We start from the raw sequence: 11678 nt of genomic DNA, 5'->3' as shown, positions 1-11678 counted from the left end.
AATTGGAATCATGCCCAAAAGCATTACTCTCCCCATTAACACGCTTAATACCTTTAGGTTACTGTGTTTGGAAATAATGTTTATTGACGAATACTTTTACTTGCATTGTTTCATTTGCTTACTTTGTATCATTTTATACATGCAATTGTATGAAATTGATTCCCGACTTTTATTTCAAGTTCATTCTTCCGGTTTTTGGCTATGGCAAAGTGTGTATATCTATATGTATATGCATCTATATATATATATATATTTGTGTATATAAGTAATATGTTCACGGTCATTTAATCAGTACACACAACAATCAAAATTGGATTTTTTCATGACAAACAAGTTGACCATTAATTTTTCATCTTATTAGTATGTTTTTCTATATGCGTGTGTTAATGTGCACTTTCCCAAAAAAAAAAAATGGCGACGCCATTTCCGCTTTCCAAAGACAACAAAGCCATCGAGATGCATTCGATTTAACTCTGTTCGTTTTCGAACATTTGGTGACGAAACTTTGTCAGATCTTAGAACTCCCATTTCCGGAGATTGAGACATTTGTGTTCTGTTTACCCACAAGTTCTCAAGAAACTTGCATTAAAATTTATCTAAGTTCGCCCGATGCGAACCCACTTAACACCTATTGGTTACCATATAGACTTTCATCCAATATCCTGGATCTTCTACATCGTTTTTATACATTTTTAAGTTTTTCAAGTTTGTGGGGAACGTGAGTGGAGAACATTTTCGACTCGCAGTTGGATGTTCTCAACTTTTTACTCAGCTCAAGGGCCTGTAATAATTTAGCTAATTTCATTAATTTTGCTTTGATAATAATCGATTTTTATGATTAAGTAGATGTCAACAAAAAAGACGCAAAATGTCAATTCAAAAATATATGTGTATATATATCTATATATAATATTTATGGATGAATATAAATATATATATATATACGAGTTTTTTTTGGGCTTGGGACTTCATTTTGGATAAATTTTAACTATTCAAAATAAATACGACAAAAATTTAATTTAGTTTACAATTCAAAATTTGTTTTTCACATAGAATTTATAATTGTTAGTGTTTCTTTTTCGTTTTCAGCAAATGTTGCGCATATGTTTTGTGTTAAATTTCTTATCGAGTGAATTGAGGGTGTGTGTAAATATTTGAACTATGTTATATATGTAAAAAATCTCATCGTTTGTGTGTTTGTACTTGTTAGAAAATCGCGCAGATATGCTGAAATTATCCAACCGAGTCCGAATCAATCAATCAATCTAACCGAAATCCCATCTGAACCAAAGTAATACCCTTGCAAAGCCACCCATTATCATCAGTGTCCTGTCTCAGCGTTCCTCCGTCTTCCGATTCCCACATTCCAATGCCTTTTTCTTCTGTCCTACCATTCTTTTTCCCCATTCTTATCGATATATCCTGCCTTTGGTGCCCTTCGTCTAAGCCTAACTCTAGATTTGTTATCGTACATCGAACTTATGTGTCTCCTAATGCTAATATAACTACCGAATTCGTTATGTAGAGATAGATGGAAAGCTTTACGAATATAGATATATAGATAGGGGTATAGAAGGGAAACTATAGAAACAGAAACGGATGTTTGTATAAATTGCACATAACTTTTACTTAGCACTTATTAACTACGACTTACAAACATATTTCTTGATGCCTTTATATGTCTGTCAAGTTGGGTTTTTCCTTTGATAAAAAGTTTCAATTAGTTCGATACTCCTCGTTTCTCGAGTGTGTGTGTGTGAGGAGGTTATATATAGGTAAAGGTATGGGGTATATATATTTATATATATATATATATAATTTACAATTCTTACTAGGGTTCCACATATATACGCACATGTATTTGGATTTGCAATTGGCACATCATTTCTAAAAAGAGTCAATCAAATCAAAATACTTGATGTTCACTTGCTCATTCGATCTCTTATTCGTTTACGAGTGTTTTTGTCTAGGTGTGGTTGTATTGCACAAGATGCAGCCCGAAAATAAGCTGAAAATAATAATTATAATAACAATAAGGCAACCAAAATCCAACGAAAATAATAAACAAAGAATAATTTAGTTAACTAAACCATTTACTAAACATTTATTGAAATCAAGTAGTTGTGGTGCACACAAGGCAAAGACAAATGAAACCAACTCAAAAGTTTAACTCGCCTAGAACTAATTGCATTATTTGAATTGGATAATAGTAAGTGTAGGACAAAAAAATAGTAATTGCTTGTGTTTAAATTATAATTCTACAGCTAAGTTAGCGTTACTTGCTGCTTCTTAGACGCTTCTCTTGCGCAACTTATTGAACTAATCCAATTGGTAATTATACGTGTAATGGTAATTGTAAAATGAATAGAAAACATAGTCTTACTAACTAATTCAATAGTATAGGTGTAGGTGAACAAAATTCAATTCGTCGCTCGTTTTTTCCCCGGCGCGTTTCGAAACACATTCTTGGTGATAAAGTATACAAAAAAAAGTAATAGGTTAAAAACGATTTTCTATTAAGGCAAATTAGGTTAAAGCGCCACTTTGCAGTCGCATTTGCATGTGCAGATTTTCCTTCTGTCGTTGATTAAAGTTAAACATAACATAAAGCTGCCAAAGCCAGGTGTGTGTGTGTGATCGTGTTGTGTGTGTGTGTGTTAGATTTGGTGTGTCTTAAATTAAATCTAAATTTCGTTTTAGTTCTACCAAAATTTGCCACCGCTTTGGCTTACAATTCATTCAGCATAGTCTGTGTGTGTGTATACGTTTTACATTTAAATCTACATTAATCATATCCATTATTAGATGTTTTCTTTCCTTTTTCTTATGATTTTTGTCGCTTTCTATCTTTTTTTGTTGCTACTTTCCGCTCTTGCTGGATTTTTGCAATTGAAATTGTTAATTTCTTAACTTTGCGTTTGCCTGGGATGCACACAAAAAATTTCACTAAATTTAATTTACAAAACATTAAAGGATTTCGCCTCCAGAAGCTGATTAATTCACTCCAAGTGTTTCCAAATTTGTTGGCATGGACTGAAAAGGGTGTGTGTTAAAGGATCTTAAAATTAATTTAACAGCTTATCGACTTTCCGGGCGCTCCCATTCCCCCTTTGCCTCCTTGTGAAGGTGGGAATATTGAACGAGCGGGTGTTCGAACATAAGAATTGGTGTTGTTATGCACTAACTCTAGATTAATATAAGCTTTAGTTGTGGTTCTAGTTTCTCTTGTTTGCCCATTCTGCTTCTACTGGTCCTGCATCTTCATCTCCATCTCCATCTTCATCTTTAAATCCCCTAACCATCTTCATCTTCATCTTCATCTCTGGTCTGATCTTCTTTCTTTGTTGCTGCTGCGTAAACTAGTAAATGCTACAAAATAGGATAATGTCAGCGGGGCTGGTGATTGCTCCAGCTGATGGTGGTGCCGCTGCCTTTAGGCCGCCGTATCCACCTCCTCCACAATGTGGTTGGGGGAGACTTCGCTGGGTGGTGCTGCCGTTGCTGCTGCGGCGGCTGCTGTTGCGGGTGCCGTAGAGTTGTTGCTGTTGGCATTGGTGTTGCTGCTGTTGCTGTTGCCTGTGATGTTGCTCGCGGGTGCAGCTTTTCCCGCCTGGACGGGCACAGCGGCTTGTTGCAGGGGCGTGGCCACCAGGGCGCTCACGGCACTGTACTGGCCTGCGGCACCACCCATTGAAACGGCTCCTGTACCGCCGGCTGCCATCGAGGAGAGGCTATCGGCCGCCGAAGCTGTGGCGGGCGTGGCATAGGGGCCGCTCTTCAGCTTGCGCGCCTCTCGCTTCTGCTTGTGCTGCTGCATCACCAGGCGCAGCTGGTCCATCTTTGAGCGGGTCTTCATGTTGGCTAGCTCCACGGTACATTTCTGGCACGTGTGCTCACGCTCCCGTTCTCCTTGTCCATCCTCCCGGCGATAGCGACAGCTGCAACCGTTGGTTTGACTGGCCACAGAGCTTGCTGACTCAGCCTGGCAGCAGCTGTGAGACGAAGACTTTGAGCTGCCGGACGCCTTGGAGGCGCCAGCGGCGGCGGAGGAGGAGTGATAGCTGGGACAGTCACGGAAGGAGCAGCTTCCTCCACCTCCGGTGGCCAGAGCTGCCGACTGCTGCTGCTGCTGTTGTTGTTGCTGCTGCTGCTGCTGGGCGCGACTGTTGCACTTGGCGCAGTTATGATGCTTGGAAGAGTACTGCAAGTATGGTAAGGTATTAGCAAGTTGAGCTTTGAAATTTAGTTAGGTATACTATACTTACCATTTTGCTGCGCGATCCGTGATGCATTCCTCCGCTAGAGGACGTCGTCGAGGTGGATCCACTGCTGCCGGATCCCGAACTAGATCCCGAGACCGATCCAGTGGTGGGGGCCTCAAAGCTGATGCGGGCACCACGTCCGTATTGCGGTGTGGCACTCAGCAGGTCGTTGAGAATGTGGATCACCGTAGAGATGTCGCGTTTGGGTCGTCCATAGCGATCCTGCAGCGCCGGATTCAGAGTGCCCGAAAAGGTACCCGAATAGATGCCCTTGCCGTGGTTCTTCATCGACTCGATTACGGCTCCCGATCCACCCTTGCGCGGTGCCTCCTCGCCACTGGCCGTACCACCTGAGGCTGCTCCACTGCTAGAGCTGCGGCTGCTGGTCACCACGCCGGCCCCGGATAGATCGATTTTGTGGGTAAACACCTCCTTGGAGAGTTTGCGCAATGTCTGGGTGAGATTTCGCGATGCCTCTGCCAGAGTCCTGGTATCCGACACACCCAGCAGGGAGTCCTCGGCTTCGTTGGCGGTTGCGCTGGCTGGCAGAGCCACCGTTGCCGCTGCCGTTGTGGTTGTGGCTGCTGATCCTGCTCCTGCTCCTCCTACTGCTCCGGCTGTCATTGCCTGCTCCAGCTTGCGACGCGACGAGGAGGACGAGGAGGAGGAGGAGGAGGAGGAGGAAGAGGATGAGGAAGACGAGGCTATGGCAGCTGCGTTAACCGATGACTGGTTGCCGGCACAGCCTTGATGGTAAAAGTGGCTACTGCCACTGCTGCTGCTACTATGACCATGTCCATGTCCATGACTGTGACCATGTCCATGGTAGTGACGATGCTTGGTCCTGGTGATGCGATTATTGCCCGTCTTGTGCAGCATCGAATTGCCCGAGAATGTGACGCCGGCGCCCGAGGAAGTCGAACGTGCTGCGTATCCGGCATTCACCCCACTGCAAGTCGACTCTGAGCATTTGCCGGATGAGCTGGTAGAACCGGATCTGGTTAGAGGAACACTGGGTGAGACCAGGGAGGAAACCGGCGGAGCCACTGACGGCGTGGGTAGGCGTGTGCACAAGCAAGAGGTCAGCTTGGCGGCAATGGGATCCTGCTGGCAACCGCCAATGGTGCAGGCTCCACTGGAAGAGGACGACGATGATGCGGAGGCCGATGAGCTGGAGCTGCAGCTGCAACTCGAACTGGAACTGGAACTGGCGGCAGCCGTTGTGGGCAGGGGAATGTTTTTGATGGCCGTCATCTTGATGGGACTGGACACGAGATTCGACAGCGACTTGATGGGCGACTGCTCCAGCACCGGTTTGCCCGGACTCGAGCCGGATCCACCATTGGCCACAGGACGAGTTGCAGCACCGCCGCTTGCCTCCTTCAAAGCGAAGCTCTTCTGCATGATGTTCTGAATGCCGCCCTTGATCAGCAGCTTGGTGAGATCGGGTCCATTGAGCGTGGACGAGCTTTGGGCCTGACCAGTGCCACTTCCAGATGCCCCAGAACCAGCTGCTCCAGATGAGCTGGGCAAATCGCCGTACATCTTGCGCAACGATGACATCCCACCGCCGCTGCCCGCAGCCACGGCCGAAGCGTTGTGATAATGATGGTGATGGTGGTGGTGATGATGGTGATGGCTGTGCCCATGTCCATGTCCGTGGTTGTGCCCATGACCATGACCGTGTCTGTGGCCAATGTCATGCATGTTAGCAGCATGTAGGCTCGGATGCTGGTGGCTGTGCACATGGCCATGGCCGATTCTTCCACTCGATCGCTGGCCAGAAGAGCGGGTTCTCGTCGACGATGATGACGAGGATGTGGATGAGGATGAGGTGGTGGCGCCACCGGATCCAGTGCTTCCGCTGCCTCCTGCCACCGCCGACGATGAGGTGGAGGAGGAGGAGGAGGACGAGGAGGAGGATGTGCCGCTGGAGCAGCCAGTGCCAGCTGGCATTACGGACGCCGATGACGTTGTGGTGGCGGCAGCAGCAGCAGCTGTGGTGCTGGTGGAACCACTAGCACCACCGGTGGCCGTGGCCACTGTGGCACCACCGCCCGCCGGATTGACCGTGCTTAGCTGCAGCTGGATGAGCATCATGTGGTCGCCGAGACGCATGCTCAGGTTGAGCGGGGTCTTGCCGCTAAGAAAGTCATTAACCTGCGAGTCGTTAAGCGATTCCAGCGCTTGCATAACCGTATTCTCAGGACGCTGAGCCTGCAAGGAAAAGAGGGAGAATGATTATTACCATTATCATCTTTATAAACAATCTTAGATTCGCAAGTAAGTTGCTTAATTTAAGACCCTATGCTGTTTTGTTAGTTTTCACAATATGTATCTTAAACAAAAAGTCAATAAATACGTATCTTAAAGAAAAATAAAATAGATTAGATAAATAAATATATAAAAGAAATCAAATCTGAAATAATAATAAAGAAAAAACTTAAAAACAAGTAAGTAAAAATTAAAAATCAAGTAAAAGAATTTCAAAACAATAAAAATAAATATAAGAAATACTAATTGAAAAAGTCTATTAAACAAATCAATAAAAAAAAAAAAAAAAAAAAAAAAAAAAAAACAACGAGTAACTACAAAACTGAGGTTGTACAGGCTATTTAATAATTGGAAATTAGTGTTATAATTAGGGATGATCGTTACACATTGGATGGCAAATGTTCTAAGTCAACTGCTAATTGATCCAGTCTCTGTGTATATACATATTTTGTAATTAAATTAGTTTTTTCTTATTTATTTCAGGGCTTTACAGCGCTACAACCCCCTTTTAATCAGCGTTACATAAAGACACACCGCATTCCAACCAGATGAACTACGCCCCGTAACTCCCTTCCCCCATCGGACCTAGACCAACTATTCACAAACCCCCTTCTTTCCAGAACGTATTATTTCTGGCTCTGTGTTGTTATTCTACGTGATTCAATGCGATGCCTTTGTGTTCCGTTCAAATATTTGCAAAATAAAAAACAAAAACCAGGCAGTAAAGTCAACGCCTCGAGTTGCGTCACAGAACTAAAATAAAGGGATAAAAAGTATGAATTCCGAAGAATAAACTATCAAGCTGTTATAAAAACAAGTGAAATGAAAAGTAATTGTGAAAAATTAAGAGCAGCTAACAAAAGGCAGAATGTATTATACATATAAGCGTATATATACTGCGACTCAGTTCGAAGTTTGATTTTTGTTTTTTAAGGTCTGGGTCTGGGTTAATTAATCATTTCCATTGCATATGCACGTACAATGGCGGTCAAGCAATTAGTAGTGGTGTGTGTTTTTGAAGGGAATTTACATTATACCAAAAATACAATCAAACCTCTCGTTAGAATAATCAAAATTAAATAAATTAAATTCATTATATGTAAAATACTAAAATAAGAAAAAAATAATTAACGATTATATAATGGTGTTGCAATGTCCTTCAGTCAATTGCTATTTTTACGACAGCCACTGTTCGTGGCCAGCAAGTGAGCAACAACATGTGCGAATGAGGGGGGCGTTACAGGGGGTCATGTTTTAATTTTTATTGACTCTGCTGCTCTGACACAGTGACCCAATAATATTCAAATGAAGTCGGCGACAAAAGCGCGCTTAAGTTTCAGTTTCAGCCTCAATTTGAAGAGACTGAGTTGTGGATGGATACCGCCGAGACGATGATCATGATGAAGATCAGGGGATGATGATGAGGCTGCCCACTTTCCCTTTGCCATTTGACGTACCATGGGACCTTATGCAACCTCGTCAAGTTTCCCTCCCAAAAAAAAAAAAGAAGAAAAAGCCCAGCCTAGCAACCAAACCAAAATTTAAAAAAAGAAATGGAGGCAAACCAAAAACTACTCCAAAAAAATAAAAGACCCACTTTGAGTCGAGCCTATTTGTTGACGTTGTTGTTGCTGATGGTTGATGTTGCTGCTGTTAAGTGTACCAAGGTCAACTGACGTCGCACGCAACTTACGTCATCAGCCGACAGTCACAGCGAAATCGAAATTTTAAAATTTAACCCAAGAGCAACACCAAAAAAAAGGCAGTAGTAGCAACAACAACCGCAACAAAGCAGTCAATGCTGTAATTTATTAACTTTGTGCAAATTGACTCTTTTTTACACATTTTTTTTTTCTTTGGCAGGGAAAACGTTTTTTGGTCAACCGGTTTCGGTGGCTTACAACTCAAGTAACTAATACATCATAATCGAAGCCCTAGATTCCGTTTAAATACTAAAAACATAACTAATATCATTAAAAATCCTTAAAACAGATTTATGGTAGTAGTTTTGACTCATATAGCATATGTTTCTCAAAAATTCCATACCTTATCTTCAAAGTGTGATAACTACCCCACAAACTAACTAACCCAATTATTATTGTACACCATTTATTGATTCAATTTGGTTTATTATAATTTTCACAATGAACAGTTGTTTTCTTATAAGCGTTAGAAAATACTAAAAAAAATCCACTATTTGATCTAAGTATAATACCTATTTCCCACTTTTCAAAAAACGCATAAAGACGTTTGAGGATCTCCAATTCAGACTTAAGCCACTTAAAGACCCAATTTGTATAAGCTATTTAGCATTTGAAAAATTGTATAACATGGTGCTTAAAAAGTTTTGCGACCCAGTCAAATTGGTTTGGGTTATGCACCATTCAAGCTAATAAAACATTGTAAACATTTGCAAATAAATGTTGTATAGATTATTTCTCATCTTAATTTCTTTACGGGCGGGAGCAGTGCGCACTTGAAAAAACCAAGTACAAAGAAAAACAACAACAACAAAATCAAATATTTGTACATTTTGGGGACAAAGCAATTTTTTGCGTTAGTTTTTCAGTTGGGTAGGCTATCTTGGCGTGAGTGTGTGTGTTTGTTTGTTGACCATGAAATTATTTTTATTGCGTAGCGTTTTCAATGGAAGTTTCGCATGTGAGTGGACCGCCCCCTTCGCACTTCCCACTACCCCCCCTCCATTCGCCATGGGCGGGGAAAACACTTGACAATGTGTAACAAATTAAATTGGCCAAACGGCGCGCTGCCGGCTCTTTGATAAGAGAGAAACCCCTTGCCGCCCCCTTTTCAACACACTTGTAGGTATATTGGTTGGACTTTTTTTTTATAGTGCCAGGCGGGACAAAGACAAAGACCGGCGCCAGCGATGACGCCCTGTTTGCCTCCATTATCAGACGACAGTTTGCGAGGCACTGGACTTGACCACGTAACCCGTTTTTATGACAATTGGCATGGGTTTGGCTTTCAAATTGAGCTATCTCGAAAGGCAAATAAAAGTACCAAAGGTATTGGTCGCATTTTTGTTTTCACTTTACCAAATACGTAGGTATTTGTCATTCGATCTGGTTTTTTTATTGAGTGGATTCACACATAGTGTTCTTTTGTCTTGCTATGGGGATTCCCCTTATCAGCTCAATTATGGGAAACTTTCATGCATACATTTCTGTTAACAAAAATTTGCTATTGTCTTTTATTTTCTATTGAAAACCCACATCATTTAATACTACAATTTTTATATTGATTAATACTTGGTTTGGTTTTTTAGTATTAGTGGTATTTTTCAGAATTAGTGGAATGTTTTCAGTATTAGTAGTATGTTTTTAGTATTTGTAGTATGTTTTAGTATTATTAGTATGTTTTTAGTATTAGTAGTATGTTCTTAGTATTAATAGTATGTTTTCAGTATTAGTAGTATGTTTTCAGTATTAGTAGTATGTTTTCAGTATTAGTAGTACGTTTTAAGTATTAGTAGTATTGTTTAACTACAAGCTTAGTCACAAAGAAAACAAAATATGATTTGTTATCATATCAATCACCCACTGTAAACAACAACTTCAGGCGCCAGTTTAAGTATTTCTTCAGTTTGATTAAATCAAATTGCAATAAAGAAATCCGCAAATGCAAAAAACAACTACAGCAGGTGATTTCCCTAGCCAATTATTGCTCATGCCCAACGGCAATTAAAACGAAACTAATAATAGCAATTTGTAAATGGCAAAAACGCAGATCTGGAATTGCCAATCGATTCACAGAAATAATAAATATAAATTAATATGCACATATGAATAAAATATCTCGTTGCGAGTGGATAAAGATAATTCACTCTTGGAATTTAATCAATGAATTTCAAGTTGAGATCGGAATTCGTATCGTAGATGAAGTTAGTCACTTAATCGATGGATGATTTCGTTTTAAATATATATCTATCTTTCACTTCCGTTCCACACTTTACAGAGCTGTTGCTTACCGCACCAGAAGATAGATAAACCGGAATCACGGAAATTAAGTGAGTCAAGTGAAGTTCTTCCGTTCACTCCGTTAAGTTATGAACAAGAACGTACCACTTGTTGACACATAGCGAGGTTTAAGTATATGATATGTACATAACTGGGATGACGAAAGACGGGAAAGTAATCTTAAAGAGATGAAGATGATCGGGTACGGAAATGTCGGAGCAGTTGATAAAGATGCTTGGACCCTGATATCGATGATATGGGTGATATGGAACGAAGCACAGGTTAATGAAGTTGCCTCCGATACGAGTGCAATTATTTTATTCAATAATAAACAAATGGGAATTCCCCTCTGTACAATAAACCCATTTCTAATTAAAAGTCTGATCATAGTATTGATAAGGTTTCTAATGTGATTTTTTGAATAAGACAATGATGACTAATTACAATAATTTGAACTTAATTTTGAAAAGCATGTGTGTTTTCACCTGAACTCTGGTATTATTAAGTTCAAAGATGAGTTATTGCAGAAATTAAAAACAAAAAACGTGGACAAAGAAGCCACTTTTAAGGAAGATCTATATAAGAAAGCTGATAAATGGTAGCGTCTCGACAATGAGGCATCCAACTTGGGTTGGCCCCAACATTCCCGATAGCACTTGGCATTCCATAGTCAAGTGAGTTTCGAGATAAGTTCTCCGAATTCATTAAAGAAAAACAGATAGACAGAGATAGAGATAGAGATGGGGATGGAGAGGGAGAGGGAGATGGGCGCTGGGCGATGAAGTTCCCCAGACAAAGACAAATAGAACTGGTTAATAACCTGTCCCCATGGCTTCTTTGGCATCTGTTGCTCATTCTTGAGCATTTCCTTTGGCCGTTTTCCGTTTCTTTCTTTTCTGGCTTTTCTTTTTTTCTGCTGTTGTTTTTGGCCAAACATACAAAGGATGCATAAATTCGTCGACTGGTCGGTCACACCCATACACCACCATCGTGGCGGGCCACCAGTTCATATTGTTGTCATCATTTTGGGCTGTGGTGGCGGTGGGCGCCACCATATCGCTGATATATAACCATATCATTTTTGGCTTTTTATGAGCACATCCCAGATCTTTGTTGCTTTGTCTCTGCCCCCTCGGCGTCTCCAACTTGTAGACCCATCACC

The 11678-nt window shown here is 41.3% G+C and overlaps 1 protein-coding gene across 1 annotated transcript in view; it reads right to left on the bottom strand.

Moving 5' to 3' along the window:
• Positions 1-2072: 2072 nt before the first annotated feature.
• The window catches only part of LOC119555938 (midnolin homolog), a 39075-nt gene continuing 29469 nt past the window's right edge, over positions 2073-11678 (bottom strand). The window contains exons 3-4 of the mRNA XM_037867644.1: positions 4266-6479; positions 2073-4201 (exon numbers count right to left, since the gene is read on the bottom strand). Of these exons, the coding sequence (XP_037723572.1) occupies positions 3434-4201; positions 4266-6479 (2982 nt within the window). The 3' untranslated portion in view covers positions 2073-3433. The remainder of the gene's footprint in view (positions 4202-4265; positions 6480-11678) is intronic.

This window comes from Drosophila subpulchrella, chromosome X (assembly GCF_014743375.2).
Source record: "Drosophila subpulchrella strain 33 F10 #4 breed RU33 chromosome X, RU_Dsub_v1.1 Primary Assembly, whole genome shotgun sequence".
Taxonomy (NCBI): Eukaryota; Metazoa; Arthropoda; class Insecta; order Diptera; family Drosophilidae; genus Drosophila; species Drosophila subpulchrella.
Note: the sequence above shows the minus strand (reverse complement) of the source record. Positions and strands in the feature narration are given on the sequence as shown.